Below are 16,995 nucleotides of genomic sequence, written 5' to 3'. Positions count from 1 at the left end.
GTCAACCATGGCGCCGGCGGGACTCGAACCCGCGTCCTCCGAACGAGCCTCGGGCTGGTAACGGGGAACGTCCTGAGCAGCACAGCCTTCTCCAGATCTCTGGTGAGAGGGCGCGTTGAAATGGACCGAACGGAAAATAGCCCTAAATAAATACAAAACAAGCGTCAGTCATGATGGAGGTGCCCCCCCGCCTGCCCCCCGGATCAAATCAAGCTTCCCCGTCTCCACAGAACCGGATCCAGAGTTTGTCGCGCTGGAAGCGGCGCGTTCCTCTTTTAAAAGTGTCCAAGTTTGCCATCCGCGCCGTCCCAGCGACGGTCCCGTTACAACCGCGCGGCGCGGAAAACGCATCTGTTATTTACCGGCAGATGTGCGCGCGAGGCCGACCAGCCAAGTCCGTCCGTGCGCGTAATCCTCTGGCCGTGATTATGGCTGCTGATCCGGTGTAGAGGAGGAGTATCCGGGCGCAGAGCGCAGAGCGCGGGCGGGCGGGCGGCCAGGCCTCGGCCGTCCGCTCCTCTCACGTGTTATTATTCCACCGATCCAAGCAGCGACGCGCACGCCGCTCACAAACGCGCATTATTTAACGACGTTAAAGCTTCGGGACCCTCGGAGGCGGCTGTCGGGCAACTTATTCCCCCCCATCGGCAGCGGGATCACGTGGAAACATCCGCTCGGAGACGATCCAACAACAACAACAACAACAACAAAAGTTCAACCCTTTAAATGCGGAATAAACCAACCAGCGGGGTTCAACCGGACAGATCGGATCTGTAGCTAATCGATCATGTCCGGGTCGGCGTCGGTGAGCCAGCTGGCCGCGCCGGCGGAGAACGAGCCGCGTCGGGCCCGCGGATCCACGCAGGCAGCGAGTGTTGGTCACAAAGTAACTAAAAAGGAATAATTGATCTATTGGGGAACAAAACCTCCGGTCGCTCGGCGGATTGAGATTGAGATTGAGATTATACAGGACGGAGCAGCCAATCGCCAGCCACGCTTGGGATGACGTGGAGACGCTCGCCGTGATCGTCAGTGCGCGCAGCCAGTGGGGCAGGTGGCCGCGATGACAGCGGGACCCCCCACGGCCCCCCCGCGGGACCCCCCATGATAGCACACACGTGCGCGCGCATGGTGAAAACACAGCTGATCGAATGAATTCAGACTAACGTTGCAGGAAGAGTGAACAAGAAGAACATTGGAAAATGATAAGGGGAGACCATGGCCATGACGAGCTACAGGTGTCCCTGAAGTGGTCCTCGTTTAGCCTGTCTAAAGGTCAAGGGTTGCGGCCACTCGGGTGATCTCCCAGAATGTTGCATAGAAATAATCCCATGCATAATTCCATTTTTGTTTTTTTTACTTTCTGGCCGCTTTAATAATGAAACTAAAAATTTGGCTTGGTTTTTGTTTTATAGTGTCTCCGTTATAACCAGGCCGAGGTGGAAGCCCCACATTCTGTCATTTATTGTGGGCTCCGGGTCCTCTATCGTAAAATCTAGAAAAAATAAAGTACATATTGAACTGCAATGCCTATAGTCCTGTACATTCTGAGATAGGTTGAATCTAATCTGCATTATTTCTCGACATGTCTATTTTTTTAATGTTTCGATTGTTAAAAACATTCTAGAATATTGCTTTGGTTTCAGTCAATTATTTAACTGCATTGGCTTCGATGGAGGAATTTCCTCTGTACTCATCCATGTACTGCACATGTATATCAGTATTTGGGTTGTACCCGTCTGTTGGAGAGATGCTTTCACAATTACTGAACCACAAAAAAAAAACGTTCCTTTGTTACAGGCAGCGTAACGTTCACCGTGGCGTCTCCGGACTCTTTGACTCTGCAGGAGTTTACTACAGTTCAAGGACAGACGTCAAACATTCTGGTTACTGTCCAATTCAGGAAGATGTTTACCACAACTCAAGGACAGCCTCCAGACCTAACGATAAATGTCTACCCTGAGATGAAACAGAGTTTTATTTCTGTATAAGGAGATAATTGGCTGAATTAGTTCAGGTACCCTGATGAGAAGACCATTGCCTTTCGATCGGACCGTCACCTCATGCAGTATTTGCAGCATGATAATGAACCTTGGCCACATGTTGAAGGATCTGTGCACAATTCCTGCCTGCTGAAAACGTCCCAGTTCTCGATGGCTTACATTCTCACAAGGGATGTCGCCTATTGAGCGTCTTTGGGATGCTCTCCATCGGCGTGCATAACTCTGTATGCCAGCTCCTTCCAATATCGGGAAACGCCACACAGGCCACAATGAACAGCAGGAGAAGATTTGTTCCATCGCAAGCTGTGATTGTCAGAGTGACCTTTTAATGCGAACAGCTGGATCATTTTGCTGTTGTCGTCACAGCATCTGTCAGTGTAGTGCAGAATTGTACTATTTAAGAGAGAGTTCTATCACTATTTATTCATTATTTTATTCTCACTTTTTTTATTGAATACATTTAATAGTGCATTTCTAATGGAGACTTGGCTCAAACCTGCAGATCACTCCTCCAGCGGTTCTTTTGTATTCCAAGCAACAGCTCTGAGGTCTAAAGGCCATCGTGGGGACAATATAGTTAACTCCGTTGAAGCAAGGCGGATGCGATGTAATCGTCTGTCTGTTAGCAAGATAACTCAAAAAGTTCTGGACAGATCTGGATGAAATTTTCAGGAAATTGGGAATGTTACCAGGAACAGGTGATTCCATTTTGGTGATGATCCAGAAGAGATCCTGGATTCTGTATCACTTTGACATTTATGTTAACATTGCAGTCAATTCTATTCAGTTTTATTTCTACAGCGCCAGATCACAACAGAAAATCATCTCAAGGCACTTTCAGGATTATCAGGGAAAAACAGAACCCAACTTTAGCAGAAAAAAAATCCACTTTGGATCCGACCAGAGACAGCTGGGTACGACTCGGACCAGAAACTTTGGGCAAAAACATTGTATCTTGTTTGTACATTTTTCATTTTGAAAATCAATGTTGAATCAAATCGTAGCACTCTACATTAAACGAAAGCTTTTATAGTTCTTACCTGCAAGAGTACATAGAAATGATTGTCATAATCTTGATGATTTATATCATAACTCCTGTTTAGTGTTGGTGTCTGTGCACACTCCGGCCAGGAGGGGGCGATGTGTTACCAACCAGTAAACAGCAACGAGAGGAAGCGCAGCGCTATTGACATATATATAGACGCCCGAACTTTCTTTTAGTTGCGTAGAGCTGATTGAATGGGATCAAACCTTTTCGTTTGTTTCGTTTGTTACTTTATTGGCGATGGATCGAAGCGCTGGGACAGTTTCCGCTATTAAAGCTTTGGGGTGAGTAACGTAGAACTTGACGTAACGTGCGCCAAACAGACACCAACTTCACCAGATGTGTGTGTGTGTATATATATATTTATATAGATATAGATATATAGATATAGATATATATACCGTATATGTTGTCGAGCTAAGCATGCATATCACTAAATAAATCAGTGTAATAATGTGGCATTTCCAGTACGTCACGAGTCACGACCTCGCTTCGGGTATTTCCGGCGGCATCCCGCACCAAACCATATTTGATAAGATGGATGTTCTGAAATGTGAATTTAAACGTGAATATGGTGGCAGCTAATTGCATTTAGAATCGCTAACTATCACCGTCAGGCTTCGCTGTTTTGCAGTCACAGCTTCACGCCACATAAAGACACCTTGAACAGATTTGTGCCTCCGGAAGGAAGGAAACTTGTTCTGCAGAAGGTGGATAGATCGATATTTGGTGTGTAATGGATCTATTGGATGGAGTCACACTGCCTGAACATCTGACAGATCCCATCTCGAAATGATATTGAATTGAAAAGTTGTTTGACCAACAAATATTAATATAAATAGAAGAAGTCCACTGCGAAGAAATGAATACTATGTGATTTCACGAGACTTAGGCTTTGTTTGAATTAACTGCATTTTGAAACTGTTTCATGTCCCGATACACAAATGTTCTGGAAAGACTTCATAGATTGACTGAACAAATCAACGCAAATTATTCCCGATAAAGATCACCGAACCGGTATTTCTTGTCTTCTGTTATTCCATTTTAGGGTTGACATTATGCTCTTACTAGCCACATTTTGTCATTTATAAACCCACATTTCTAAAGAGCCCCCCCCCCCATCTTTAGATGCCTTTTCAACGCATCTCTTCTGGAGTAGATGCAATCCGGAAATGCAAGGGAGCGTTACACAACATAACAGGATGATGTGTCTGATAATATAAGATGATTCGGTTTGTTCTGTGTTTATTTTAGATAAGTGATTTATGCCTGTATTTGGTATGGGCATGTTTTTTGTCTTTATACCTTCCTGGGGTCGCACCGCTGTTTGGGCCCAGGCTTCAGAGGGCATACCAGATGACACCAAGGAGCGGGGCAGTTTGTGAATTAGAGGAGCTTGCTGAGGAACTGAAGAATCCCTGAGGGAATATCGCAGTTTGAATAGTTGTAGAAACAGGAAACACTTTGTCTCAAACATTCTGTGCTCCCTGAAATTCGTTCTCTCTCCAGCATCCGGGGGGGGGGGGGGGCGTCCTCGGAAATGCAGCGCCGAGCCCTGATGTTGAGGTTCACACAAGCCCGTCCTGTCAATCCACCTGCCTTTATCTCCTCCTCAGATACCCGGATGGTTCCTGTCTTACTCGGTGTAAATGTGATGAACTCCCGTGTCCGCTGCTCACCTGGTTGACCGCGGAGCTGGGGGCTGTCTGTCCGGCGCTTCAAGGTTATGATCCACCTCTGTCTGTGGCGTTTTAAGACACAGCCTTGTGACTGTGCTCGCTTCCACAGTCAGCGCTCAAGCCGAGAAAAGCCTTTCTGTTTTTAAATCTGGGTCGGACAGGTTTGTGTTCATTCTCAACACGCGGGTTATAGTCGAGAAATCCGACTCCTGATCATTCAAATGTTCTATCCTGTAGTTGTATCGGCAGGTAAAAGCTGCATGGAGGATGAGCTGGCGGGGGGGGGGATTGGTTTTTTTTTTGTCCTGGGCCAAGTAAGGCACCTTAAAAAGAAAAGATGCAACAATTTAATCCTTTTATTTATCAATGGTATCTATTTTTCATTTTAAATGCTAATCATAGAAGCCCAGTTTTGCCTTTCATTTTTCTAGGCTCAACAAGGACAGGTGGCGTCCTGCTGGTGGGAGAGCTGAGAGGTCTTCTCTCCAACATGGTGTCGCCCCTCACTGAACTGACGTCGGAGGTGCTGGTACCGTCGGCCCTCGACAAGGTCGCGGGTGAGAACCCATACGAATCTGCAGGATTCTGGTGTTTGAAGCGTTAATGTGATGATCCTTGGATTTGTACTTTTACTTCCCATTTAATTTTTTTTAAAGAAAGAGAATAGTTTTATCATCTTGAAATCCTTTTCCCCCTGTCCTTTTAAGAGTTCCTTGTGTCGGAATTGCAAGCAGCTCGCATAATAAAGCGCAAAGAATCCCATTCTGAGGCGGCGACAATGGGAGAAGGGCCTGAAAAGGAGCAGCGAGCTGAAGATCACAGCCTTGAACTCCCCGAGGCCAACGAAGAGGAACAAGAGCGACGGAAGGCAGAGATGCAAGCGGAATGGATATTACTGCTGCGTTCGCTCGGCATGGACGCCTCCTCTCCGTTAGCCGATGTGCTGAACGAGGCAAGTCCGACATCCCAGAGCAAATGAGCCGCAGAATGAGAGGATTTTAATGTTCTTTCACTGCAGGTCGAGAGGAGGCTTGCTCTTCTGCCTTCTGGAGACATGACGAACCCGCTTCTCAACACCGGCCTGAGCTCAGAGCAGTGGGTATGTTGAGAGGCCTGCTCCCCGCTCCGTGGTGTGTCGTATTTAGCGCTAACACCAGCTCGATGTCTGTCTCGTCTCAGAGGCAGCTGACTGAAATCAACCGGATTCTTTCGGAGGACTATTGGCGTCGGCAGCAGATGATGATTAAACGCTTTCAGGTTACGCTGCAGTCCTTTTCATGGGGGGAGAAGCAAAAGGTAGGCGTGCTAAACGACTGCATCTTCACTCTTGGAGCAAGCCATACCTTCATTTATGTGCTGTGATGAAAGGAATGGTTTGAATCTGTTATTTACAGCAGCGCAGTGACGCCCTGGTATCGGTGCCTCTTCTCTCGTCCCTCGTTTGCTCTTCCCGAGTCTCCCTATCCCTTCTGATCGCTGCCAGAGAGGATCAGTCCTTCATTGAGCCAATCAAGGCAGGCACCACCACCGCCATCTACAAGGTGCAGTTCGACAAATCTTGACTGTAATTCTGAATGAAGGCATCCCAGACGGATGGCTTCTAATGTTTGCTTTCTTTGTCTCACTAGACGCTGATGGGCTCTGTACCAGACAGAGGGGGGCGACCAGGGGAAATTGAGCCACCTATGCCGGCATGGGGAGATCGAAGAGTGAAAGGAAACCAATCAGAGCGAGGAGGGGGCCGGCACCAGCGAAGTAAATTTTCTGGAAAAAAGAAAAGAGGGAAAAATGATTAAAATATCATTCTTTGGCTTTACGGCATAACTAATTTCAGAGTGTTTTCCTTATTTAAAACCTAAATTCAATTCTACACATGATATTATTGTATACGTATAGTTGTATAGGTCTGAATGTGTGCGTAATTCTGAGTTGTGTTATGGAGACATTCCGGATTTTGTTAAAAAAGCTTCCTGCTGCTATATGGATACTTGATATTTTTGTTTATGAAAAAAAGAGAAATTCTGTTTATGTTTAAATATAGGTTTGTGTAGTGAAGAATAAACACTGAAATTTGTATTTTTTGTCATTTACAATATTGGTAAGATTAATTACAGTATGTTTAAATGGCTGAGCAATTACTGCTTGTTAATTATTCTCATTCATCCATTATTTTTTCAATAAAAGTTTGCTTGAAATTGCTTCCCCTAATTTTGATATCGCAGCAGGTGCATCGGCATGTAATACATGATTACCGGTATGTAAAAAGATAGCGATGTTGCTTCATGACGTTTGATGACATCAGAGCATGATATGCTGCGACATTACGTTTTGATGATGACAACCTAATTTATTTACATGCGATTTAAATAAAACTCACGAAACAACTGTAGGGGCTAATTGTACATTGTTTCGAAGCGTAAATTAATTTTTACAAACTTTGTTCAATCTAAGGCTTGACAAATTTTGCTATACATTTTTTAATTAAACATTAAATGTAAATGTTTTTCAAGATTATACCTGACTGGATAGTGTAAGGGAAGATAATCCAATGTTTATTCATTTATTTTATCAAGTTATAATGATTAATATACCGGTAACTTAAGTCACAGGACGGTGTTGCACCGGAAGTTGCCCGGGACATAAAGGATGTAACACACAGAACGTTCCGGATTAGACGAAGGTCGACACATTTAGTATCTGCGGACAAGAACGTTTTAATCAGTTAGCAAACTCCCTGATATAAAAAACATAAAGGAAAATGCCGAGAGGAAGCAGGAGCCGGACGTCGAGGATGGCCCCCCCGGCCAGGTAATACGACGTCTGCCAAAATGTCTTATTTATTCTGCTGTCTAGGCGGCTAGCTGGCCACAGTTCTAGGTAGCTAGCGATACAGCTAAATGACGTAGCATAAATATATACACACACACACGCTTTTATAAGGCATACTGTGAATTAATTACTACAGCAACCAATATGTAACGATATTAGCTGCAAAATCGATGATTGAAGGAAGTGAAGGTCACAACTTTGATCTCCGGATGTTCTTGGTGCTGTTTTATGACGCAACAAATTGTAAATTACTGCAAGGACAAACGCCAATGTCGCTTAAACTCTAGCAATCGAGAAAGTTTCCAGATTATTTTAAAATAAATTTATGTCAGAGTTGGATTACTTACGATAATAAAAGGGCATATTCTTAAAGATTCATATTGATGATGGTTAAAAAAAAAAAAAAAAAAACCCGTTAAGTGAAAGTGATTCTGAATCCTCATCAGCTATTCCTTGATGATTGTACTTTCCCCTCTCCAGCCGACCAGCACCACCGCCGAGGGCCCGTGCTGCACCGCCACCGTCTTATGCCCCCGCTCCATCGCACGCGCCTCCGTCTGCCGTGGGCGCTCCGGCCGCCGCACCCCGACAGCCGGGTATGTTTGCCCAGATGGCGTCGACGGCGGCTGGAGTGGCGGTGGGCTCCGCGGTAGGACACACTATTGGCCACGCGATGACTGGAGGTTTTGGCGGCGGGAACTCGGCGGCTGCCAGCCCTGATGTCACATACCAGGTAAGTAGTTTGTGTACTCGTAGCGTACAGCCTGGACGGTAGATGCGTGAAGCATTCTCTCATTTGTCTTTTAGGAACCATACCAGGCGCAGCCTGCGTACCAGCAGCAAGCCCCCCATCAGCAGCAGGCCTGTTCGTACGAGCTTAGAGAGTTCATGGAATGTGCACAGAACCAGAGCGACTTGAAGCTCTGCGAGGGCTTCAGCGAGGTGCTCAAGCAGTGCAAGTTCGCTAATGGTAGGTGAAAAGAGCAACGCTGAAATCATGTCTCGCTGGTCTTTGTTTTTGAGCGATGCGAGCCAAACTTTTCTAACTCCATTTCTCCACAGGTCTGTAATGAGATGGACAGAAACCTGGAGGACGGGAGCCCGCACAGGCTGACGTGAGCAAGGACGAGGGTGTCATTCTAATCAATTCTCAGGACGGGGATGTAGCGCTTGTAATAGTCTTGTAAATAATGCCAGTTCTTGCATTGGATGCTTCTTTAATTTACATATAAGAATAATAACTGCGTGTTAGTAACAATAAAGCAATTGGATCATAAAGGCAGTTTGTTGTGTCACATTATTACAATCCTGTCTTTTCATAATAGCATAGCAAGGGAGAAGGACAGGGAAGGATGAAGGGAAAGGTCTACAAGACAGTGGTGAGGACAGCAATGATGGACGGCTTAGAGACTGGTGAGGACAGCCATGATGGACGGCTTAGAGACAGTGGTGAGAACAGCCATGGTGGACGGCTTAGAGACAGTGGCTGTGGAAAAGACAGGAGGCGGAGCTAGAAGTGGAGGAGATGAAGATGCTGAGGTTCTCCTTGGGAGTGACCAGGTTGGGTAGGATTAGAAATGAGACAAGAGGGACAGTGAAGGTTAGATGTTTTGGAGACGAGGTCAGAGAGGACAGACTTTGATGGTTTGGACATGTCCAGAGGAGAGACAGGGACTATATCGGTAGAAGGGTGATGAGGATGGAGCTGGCAGGGAACAGGACTAGAGGACGACCCAGGAGAAGATACATGGACGTAGTGAGGGAGGACATGAGAGTGGCTGGTGTTGGGGAGGACGATGCAAAGGACAGGGTGAAGTGGAGAATGTTGATTTACTGTGGCGACCCCTCATGGGACAAGCCGAAAGTACAGCAGCACTCTTCTTTATATAATAACTAGAGCAGCTCAGTTCCCCTCACACACAAATAATGGACTTATATTTATTTTATCTACAGTATTAGATTCCTTAACCATGAAAAGAAACCGTTAGCAAAGATATTCATGTTAACATTCTTACTTTAGTCACGGAAATGACTGGTCTTTAATATCTTTTATTCTGAGCTTTCATATTAACCGTGTACAGTGCTACCGTCACAGTACGTACCGGCTGGTTCTGCGCATGCTCCACCCCTGTGGCATGCTGGGTAATGGAGTTATTTTTATACCTAAACTACTAACAACACAGGTAATGACTTTTTTTCATCTAGCTCCATAGCTTTTGAATCCATTGGTATACTAGTGATTTCATGGTGTCTTGTATTTTGGTGTTTGTTGCGTATTTATACCTTCATTTGTTTCCTTGCAGTAATGAAACTGCATTTTTTTCTTGATCTGGATCACAGTATCCAGAATTGAGCCAGGATCTGGATCAAAGTTCGATATCTAGTTGATTATCTCGGAAACCTGAATCCTGTACCCCCCTTCATTTTTTTTCTGACTTCATTCTGGATCCGATCCAGAAGACATTTTTCATGACTGTGATTTTTGGTGAGTGAATTAAATCCAGATTCTACACAATATGATTTTTTTTAAAGCCTCAATTCTAAAGTAAATGGGAAAATCCAGCTTTGTTTTTGTTTTTCTATCCACAGCGGTATCTGGATCACACTCAAAGTGTAATGTAGTCTGAATTAAACCAAAACCCATTTTCAGATTTGTATTCATCAAGATCCATCCAGCAGTTGTTCCATAATCCTGCTCACAAGCAAACAAACGAGCAGGTAATTAGGAACCGGTTCTCCGTGGGTCTGCGATCGGAGCGCACACGCGTGGCCACTGCACTGGAAGTCACGATGTATTTTTGGCGTGTGACATTAACGCTCACCCCATCGAGATGTCAGCCCCCCCCCCCCCCCCCCCGCAGCGCCACGCAGGGTCTGCTCAGACCGCCTGATGTGTTGACTTCTTAGAACAGCATCACGAGACACGGTGAGTGACCGCACGCGCATTTATTCAGTCGATTCACGCACACGGACGGTAAAAGTGAGAGGACGAGACACACACACACACACACACACACATGCGGGTCATGTCAGTCGAGTCTGGTGTTTAAACAGGTGAAAGGATTAGAAGTAATTCAAGCCCAGTCACGCAAACAGTTTGTTCCTTCTACTCATCTGTAAGTTTAGTATCACCCTAAGTAGAAAACTCTGCATTTTACGACAGATTTATCTACCGTAACCAAAAAAGATGTTTTTTTGAAACCAAAACATTCACTGCCGCCCTTGACTTTGAAATCTGCATCTCCTCAATGGCCAATAACTGGAACGGAAAATGGCAGGAACACACTTCTCCTTTTCTCATGAAAGAAGAGACTTTAATGTTTCATTTGGTAGTTTGCGTAGTCGTAGTAAAGAATATTCTGTGGGGTTTGGGAAATCGCGAACACTTGGGTGCTTGAACATCAGATAGTCTGGTTTAAATGAACTAAATACGATTATTAAAAATAATGACATTAGAATTAGAATAATTAAACACCTCTAACATAAAATCTTGATTTTTTGTTTTATACAAACGTAGTTTAAAGATATTTGACCCCCCCCCCCCCCCTGAATCACACCACATTATGACATAAAGCTGACCCTGTTGTGTTTAGAGCAGAGACTGCCTTGGAAGTGAACCGGCATCCCATCCACCATGACCAAAGAGGAGGAGATCCCTGACTGGGTGGGGGCCCAGGAGTTCTATGACAAATACGAGACCAAGGAGATTCTAGGAAGGTACTTATTCAAATTAAACTCAGTTTTATTTGTGTCGCGCCAGATAGAACAAAAAGCTACCTCAGGAGGAGGGCGATGGATAGAAAGAGAGACGGAGAGAACAGGAGCAGACAGAACACAATGCAGTTATTAATCTATGCAGGGGTTTGTAAGATCTGGAGTCCTGAAGCGAAAACTAAAACGACAGATGCTAATGCTAGCAGTGGCACGGCAATCCGGTCCAGATTCTGCAGCGCCATGGACAGAAGGACCTGCAGACAAAGAGGGATGGAGGGAGAACAGGAGGAGGCGACGACGTGCATTTACAGAATAGGAACAAACAGGCGGAGGGGGAGGAGCTCAGTGAGCCATCGGAGGTTATGAGCAATTCCTAGCAGCATATTTCATGGATTAACTATAAACTTTGTTAAAAAGGAAAGTCTTTGGAGCATGGAGATGGTGTCTGCCTCACGAACCGAATCGGGGGGCCGTCTAGAACTGCTGCCGTTACACAAGCACGCTCTCATTCATCCAAACATGATGCAGACAAAGGTTTAGGGCTGAGGCGGGGCTGGGATTGGATGCCACACTGTTGGCTCAGTCGGCTTCGCAGAGTCGGTTCAGTCTTCTTCTAGCTCGTATTATAAAACGCAAAATTACAGAAGCTTATTGCATTCACTGAATAGTTTTTTTTTCCGGTTTTCCGGAATTTCTGAATTAATGAGATAAATAATTTCTTTCCTGTTTTTAGAGGTATTTTTTCAGTTTTTCTGAAATAATGAGATAAATGTATGAGAAATATATATTTGTTAATGTTTTTACAGGTAATTTTTTCAGTCTTTCTGAAATGTTGAAATTATTCTGTAGTTCTATTGATTTTAAGTCCAGTAATGGCTGATCTTGCTCGTTGTATTCACTTTTATTTTCATTTTGGTTTAAGACATTGGGAAATACTCTGCTGTATTGATCTCAGTTTATCGACAGTTTATCGAAATGCAGCATGCAGCATTCACCTGCTTCGTCGGAAAATAGGGCTGCTCTGGAAAGTACAAATTTGAAACTTTATTTTCCTCTGAAGTTCTCATTAATTCAGAAATTCAGGAGAACCAAAACCTTTTTCTTCTTCAGTGAATGCAATAAGCTTCCGTACAAAATAGTACAAAGACTTGGGGGTGTGTGTGTGTGTGTGTGTGTGGGGGGGGGCTGAAATCACTGTAGCACCCTCAGGATCAGGGTATGAGACTCTAGACTAGAGACATCTTGGGTCTGGACAGGCCAGCGATGATATTCAATCTGAACCCCTGCGTGGTTGGTTGGATGAAGGAGTGCGACGGCGTGAACATCCTGCACAGATCCGAGCAACAGGCCCCCATCCTACAGGAGGAGCTCCAGAGGTGGCGCCTGCTGCGGGGAGTGTGCTTACATTTCTGCTGTCGTCTACTTTTGTTTGTAATCGTTGATTAATTTAAGACAAATCTTTCAGAGGGGTGAGCAGCGTGGTGCGCCGCTGCGTCGACAAGCAGACGTTGCAGGAGTACGCGGTGAAGATCATCGACATCACTCCGTCTGACAAGATGATGCCACGGGAGATCGAGGAGCTCAGAGAGGCGACGGTGAAGGAGATCGACATCCTGCAGAAAGTCTGTGGACAGGACAACATCAGTAAGCCCCCCCCCTCCCGCTTTCTGCTGATGAGTCAACATGTTCAACATTACATTAATATAATTGCAAAAAACAACTAAAAACAATTGCCATTGATAAATATAGTTTATATAGCAGAAACACGACTTCGATCATCTGTGGTTTTTACTAGTGATGTCCCGATCAGGTCCTTTTAACCCCGAGTCCGAGTTTCAACCGATACCGAGTCCCGATCCGATACTTCTTTAATACATTAAAAGAAGGATAGTGAAAAACTGATCCAGGATGTCCCTTATTTTTTATTCTATTCATCTTATTTCAACATTTAACTCTTAAACAGAGCACTTCTGTGGCGTAGCTTGATAAATAAAATATTTTTTTCATGTTGGACTTGGACTAGACTAGAGCAACAGGAAATATTAAATACGAATATTTAGAATAAAATGAACAGAACCTCATTTGCCAGGTTTTTGTCATCCACTTCAGAATACTTCCTCACCGCAGACAAACTCGCTTCAAGCTGCTTCCGTGTTTAGCCAGCATTCAATCAATAGCATCACAGGAAGTGACGTCATGCTGCACGTGTTACCATCTCTGTCTAGTAGAGAGGTCTCACTCTGCCACAGCGCAACTCCATATCTGAGAGAAAATAACGATCCATAGATCGGAATCGGGACATCCCCAGTTTTTTACACAAAGATTTTCATGATCAGGTCATCAAATGTCGACACTTTGGGTTTAGCGTCCAAAGACCTAAATGCAACTCAATCTTTCTCTAGAATCAAACACGGCACCTTTAGATTTGAATTATGGGTCAGGATTATGCATCATGGGCCCATAAAGCTCTTCCACTTTGACCCAGTGACCTGCTCAAGAGGTCGTGTGTGTGGAACGATGGCCTTTTGCTCTCAGATGATACTGAATGAACCTGAAACGTGTCTCTGCTCTGCAGTACAGCTCAAGGCCTGCTACGAGTCCAACGCGTTCTTCTTCCTGGTGTTTGACCTGTGAGTCTCGTTCTATCTCGGACATGTCTGGGAAGCAGAAATGTCCACCTGATTGACGGAGGTGCGTCGCAAAAAAACCCTCTTTTCTTCCCCTCAGGATGGAGAGGGGAGAACTTTTTGATTACCTCACAGAGAAGGTAACCCTGAGTGAGAAGGAAACCAGGTCAGTACGCGTTTATGTCCCGACCACAGAGAAGCACTGACTAACCCGACGTTTATCATATTTGTATCTCAGTTCTGCATTTCTGTGGCGGCTTTAGGAAGATCATGCGTGCTCTGCTAGAAGTGGTCCAGTTTCTTCACAGCCACAGCATTGTCCACCGCGACCTGAAACCGGAGAACATCCTTTTAGACGACAAGACCAACGTCAAACTCACAGACTTCGGCTTCGCAGCCCAGATCAAGCCGGAAGAGAGACTCAAGGGTCAGTGCACACATCTGACACAACCGGCTCTTCGCTGCTCTCTCAAAGGTTCCGACCCGGCGGGGGGGACCCAGATCTACTTGCTGTGTTCTAAGGCACTGACCTTTCAAATAGACTCATCCGGAACCAGCAGCGTGTCAATGAATATCGAAATATATTTACCGTATTTGGTAAATACGTGATGCACATGGTAGATCTATTGCAGGTTGTTGGGAGTGCAAATCTCCAGTTATTACGCAACACGTAACGAATTTGATGACAGCGAGTTGTGCTTTAACCAATGACGCTTCTGCAATCGGCTGGGTCACAGATGTGATTCGTAAGATGTGCGTTTTAGTAAGAAGTTATGCTCAGCAGAGCAGTCCTTTGTTTTCATTTGTCAAAGCTCATTTCACAGTACTTTGACTCGAGTAATGAACGGCCCTGCTGCAAATACTCCACCTGGATTAGATTCAATTCTCAGAACGCCAACGCGTTGCGGTTAACAAAGCGTAACTCGTCTGCTCCCCAGAGGTGTGCGGGACTCCTGGTTACCTCGCTCCGGAAATCATAGAGTGCTCCATGGACGCGGAGCATCCGGGATACGGCACCGCGGTGGACATGTGAGCGCGCCGAGAGCAACTTCACGGGACGCGACAGGAAGTAATCTGAATACCAGGTTCACGATCCTGAGATCTTCTTTGTCCTGCAGATGGAGTTCCGGGGTGATCATGTACACGCTGCTGGCGGGCTCGCCACCCTTCTGGCACAGGAAGCAGGTGCTGATGCTGCGTATGATTTTGGCCGGGAACTACGACTTCTCATCTCCAGAATGGGACGACCGCTCAGACACCGTGAAAGACTTGGTAGGCTGTTCTCCCCTCCTCCCTCCGGTCTCTTTAGACCCGGACTGTCCGGGTAGCGAAAGCTCACGGTAATGACACAGAAACTCTCCACACGGCTTCTTCAGATCTCTCGGATGCTGGTTGTGGATCCGAAGCAGAGGCTCGGCGCTTCCGACGCTCTCAGCCACTCGTTCTTTTCACAGTACGTGGTGGATGAGGTGCGGCAGTTCAGTCCATACCGGCGCTTCAAGGTGAGTTAGTTTTAAATCGTTCATTCATTTCCCAACCGCTTCGTCCGTTACCGGGTCGCTAGAGCCAATCTCAGCAGGCAATGGGCGAGAGGCGGGGTACACCCTGGACAAGCCGCCAGGACAACACCGAGACAGACAATCAGCCACACACACTCACACGGGCAATTTAGTGTCACCAATCTGCCTAAGCTGCATGTTTCTGGTGGTGGGAGGAAGCCGGAGAACCCGGAGAGAACCCGGAGAGAACCCATGCACACACGGGGAGAACCTGGAGAGAACCCACGCAGACATGGGGAGAACCCGGCGAGAACCCACGCAAACACGGGGAGAACATGCAAACTCCTCACAGAAAGGGCCGCGACCTTTGCGCAACAGCGCAAAGTTTTAATTCAACTTAATTTAATTACGTTTCAAACATGAAGGAGTTAATTTCTATACAGTAGCGCCCTAATAATGTCTTGTGAGCTTTGCCAGGGAAGTTATATTTCTGGAAATGTCCGCTAGCAGAATATCTCAAAACCTTATGAACAGATTTTGCTACTTTTTTTGAGGAAAGCTAGGGAATATCCAAATGAAAACTCCGTCAAGACTTTAGTGGGATCATTACAGGCCGTCAATGCAGTCATGATTTACCGCCTGCTGAAGATGTCCATTAGCTGCACCTGCAGAGCTCCATTAGAGTTCTTTTAGAAAGGAAGGTGTGCCACAGGGAGATTGAGGCTCAAACTGAGCTGCCTTATTACAGGTCTTAATATCGGTTGCTTCCGTTTAAGATAGAGTTTTCTCAGGTAGATTTCATGTACTGTGCCAATTTATTTTTTTGAAGGCACCTGTAAATTGGTCTGAAACTCTTTTTCCAGGTGATTTGCATGACTGTTCTCGCTACAATGCGAATCTACTGCACCTACCGCCGGGCCAAGCCCGTCACCAAGGAGGTGATCCAAAGTGACCCGTATGCCGTCAAGCCCATCCGCAAGCTCATTGACGCGTGTGCCTTCAAGATCTACGGCCACTGGGTGAAGAAGGGCCCGACGCAGAACAGAGCGGCCCTTTTCGAGAACACTCCCAAAGCCATCCTGCTGTCGATAGCCGCCGAGGCCGAGAACCCGGCCCAACACATCTGGTGACGGGCACTTCAGGGCAGGAGCGCCGCTACCGTCAGGATTTCTCTGCCACTGTATAAAATCAGCAGAATAATACAAACCTGCTCCCAACAGGCTCATCTCATGTTGTGTAATCGATCTCGGTTGTCCGCTTCATCTTTTATGAGCTAGAACAGCGTCCCCAACCGTTTTCCTGCCACGGACCGGTTTCATGGCGGGCAATGTTTTTGTGGACCGGGGGGGGGGGGGGGGGGATTCAATTTAAAAAAGAGGAATATGATCTTACCAATAAACTTTATATAATGTACTCGCAATAACTATTAAACAAGTATTACACCAATATCTACTCATTAGTCGCGGTCTCAATAATCGCTTCTGTCCTTCATGTTCCCGTTTTTTTGTTTCATAAATATTCCACATTCTTGTTTTTAATTCAGGGTTCTTGGTCTCTATGTGCCGAAGCAGTTTTGAACCCTTCATTGCCTCGTTAACG

At 45.8% G+C, this 16,995-nt stretch overlaps 3 protein-coding genes across 3 annotated transcripts; all 3 read left to right on the top strand.

Annotated features, from left to right (window-relative positions):
- Positions 1–3,176: 3,176 nt before the first annotated feature.
- On the top strand, positions 3,177–7,106 carry im:7138535 (uncharacterized protein LOC797998 homolog). The gene is made up of 8 exons (XM_068745579.1): positions 3,177–3,332; positions 4,665–4,771; positions 5,159–5,284; positions 5,435–5,679; positions 5,746–5,826; positions 5,907–6,023; positions 6,122–6,268; positions 6,356–7,106. Exons 1-8 carry the CDS (start codon positions 3,289–3,291, stop codon positions 6,521–6,523), a joined length of 1,035 nt encoding a protein of 344 aa, XP_068601680.1. The 5' UTR covers positions 3,177–3,288; the 3' UTR covers positions 6,524–7,106.
- A 274-nt stretch (positions 7,107–7,380) lies between these two features.
- Positions 7,381–8,834, top strand: chchd2 (coiled-coil-helix-coiled-coil-helix domain containing 2). Its single transcript, XM_068745172.1, has 4 exons — positions 7,381–7,535; positions 8,037–8,289; positions 8,364–8,526; positions 8,619–8,834. The coding sequence occupies exons 1-4, from the start codon at positions 7,486–7,488 to the stop codon at positions 8,624–8,626; spliced, it is 474 nt and encodes a 157-aa protein (XP_068601273.1). The 5' UTR covers positions 7,381–7,485; the 3' UTR covers positions 8,627–8,834.
- A 1,579-nt stretch (positions 8,835–10,413) lies between these two features.
- Positions 10,414–16,911, top strand: LOC137901167 (phosphorylase b kinase gamma catalytic chain, skeletal muscle/heart isoform-like). The gene is made up of 10 exons (XM_068745171.1): positions 10,414–10,482; positions 11,150–11,273; positions 12,736–12,914; positions 13,846–13,900; positions 13,998–14,063; positions 14,161–14,324; positions 14,836–14,926; positions 15,016–15,169; positions 15,274–15,399; positions 16,260–16,911. The coding sequence occupies exons 2-10, from the start codon at positions 11,191–11,193 to the stop codon at positions 16,524–16,526; spliced, it is 1,185 nt and encodes a 394-aa protein (XP_068601272.1). The 5' UTR covers positions 10,414–10,482; positions 11,150–11,190; the 3' UTR covers positions 16,527–16,911.
- The last annotated feature ends 84 nt before the right edge of the window (positions 16,912–16,995 follow it).

The sequence above is a fragment of the Brachionichthys hirsutus genome, chromosome 11 (assembly GCF_040956055.1).
Source record: "Brachionichthys hirsutus isolate HB-005 chromosome 11, CSIRO-AGI_Bhir_v1, whole genome shotgun sequence".
Lineage (NCBI taxonomy): Eukaryota > Metazoa > Chordata > Actinopteri > Lophiiformes > Brachionichthyidae > Brachionichthys > Brachionichthys hirsutus.
This window is presented reverse-complemented; position numbering and strand designations above follow the sequence as displayed.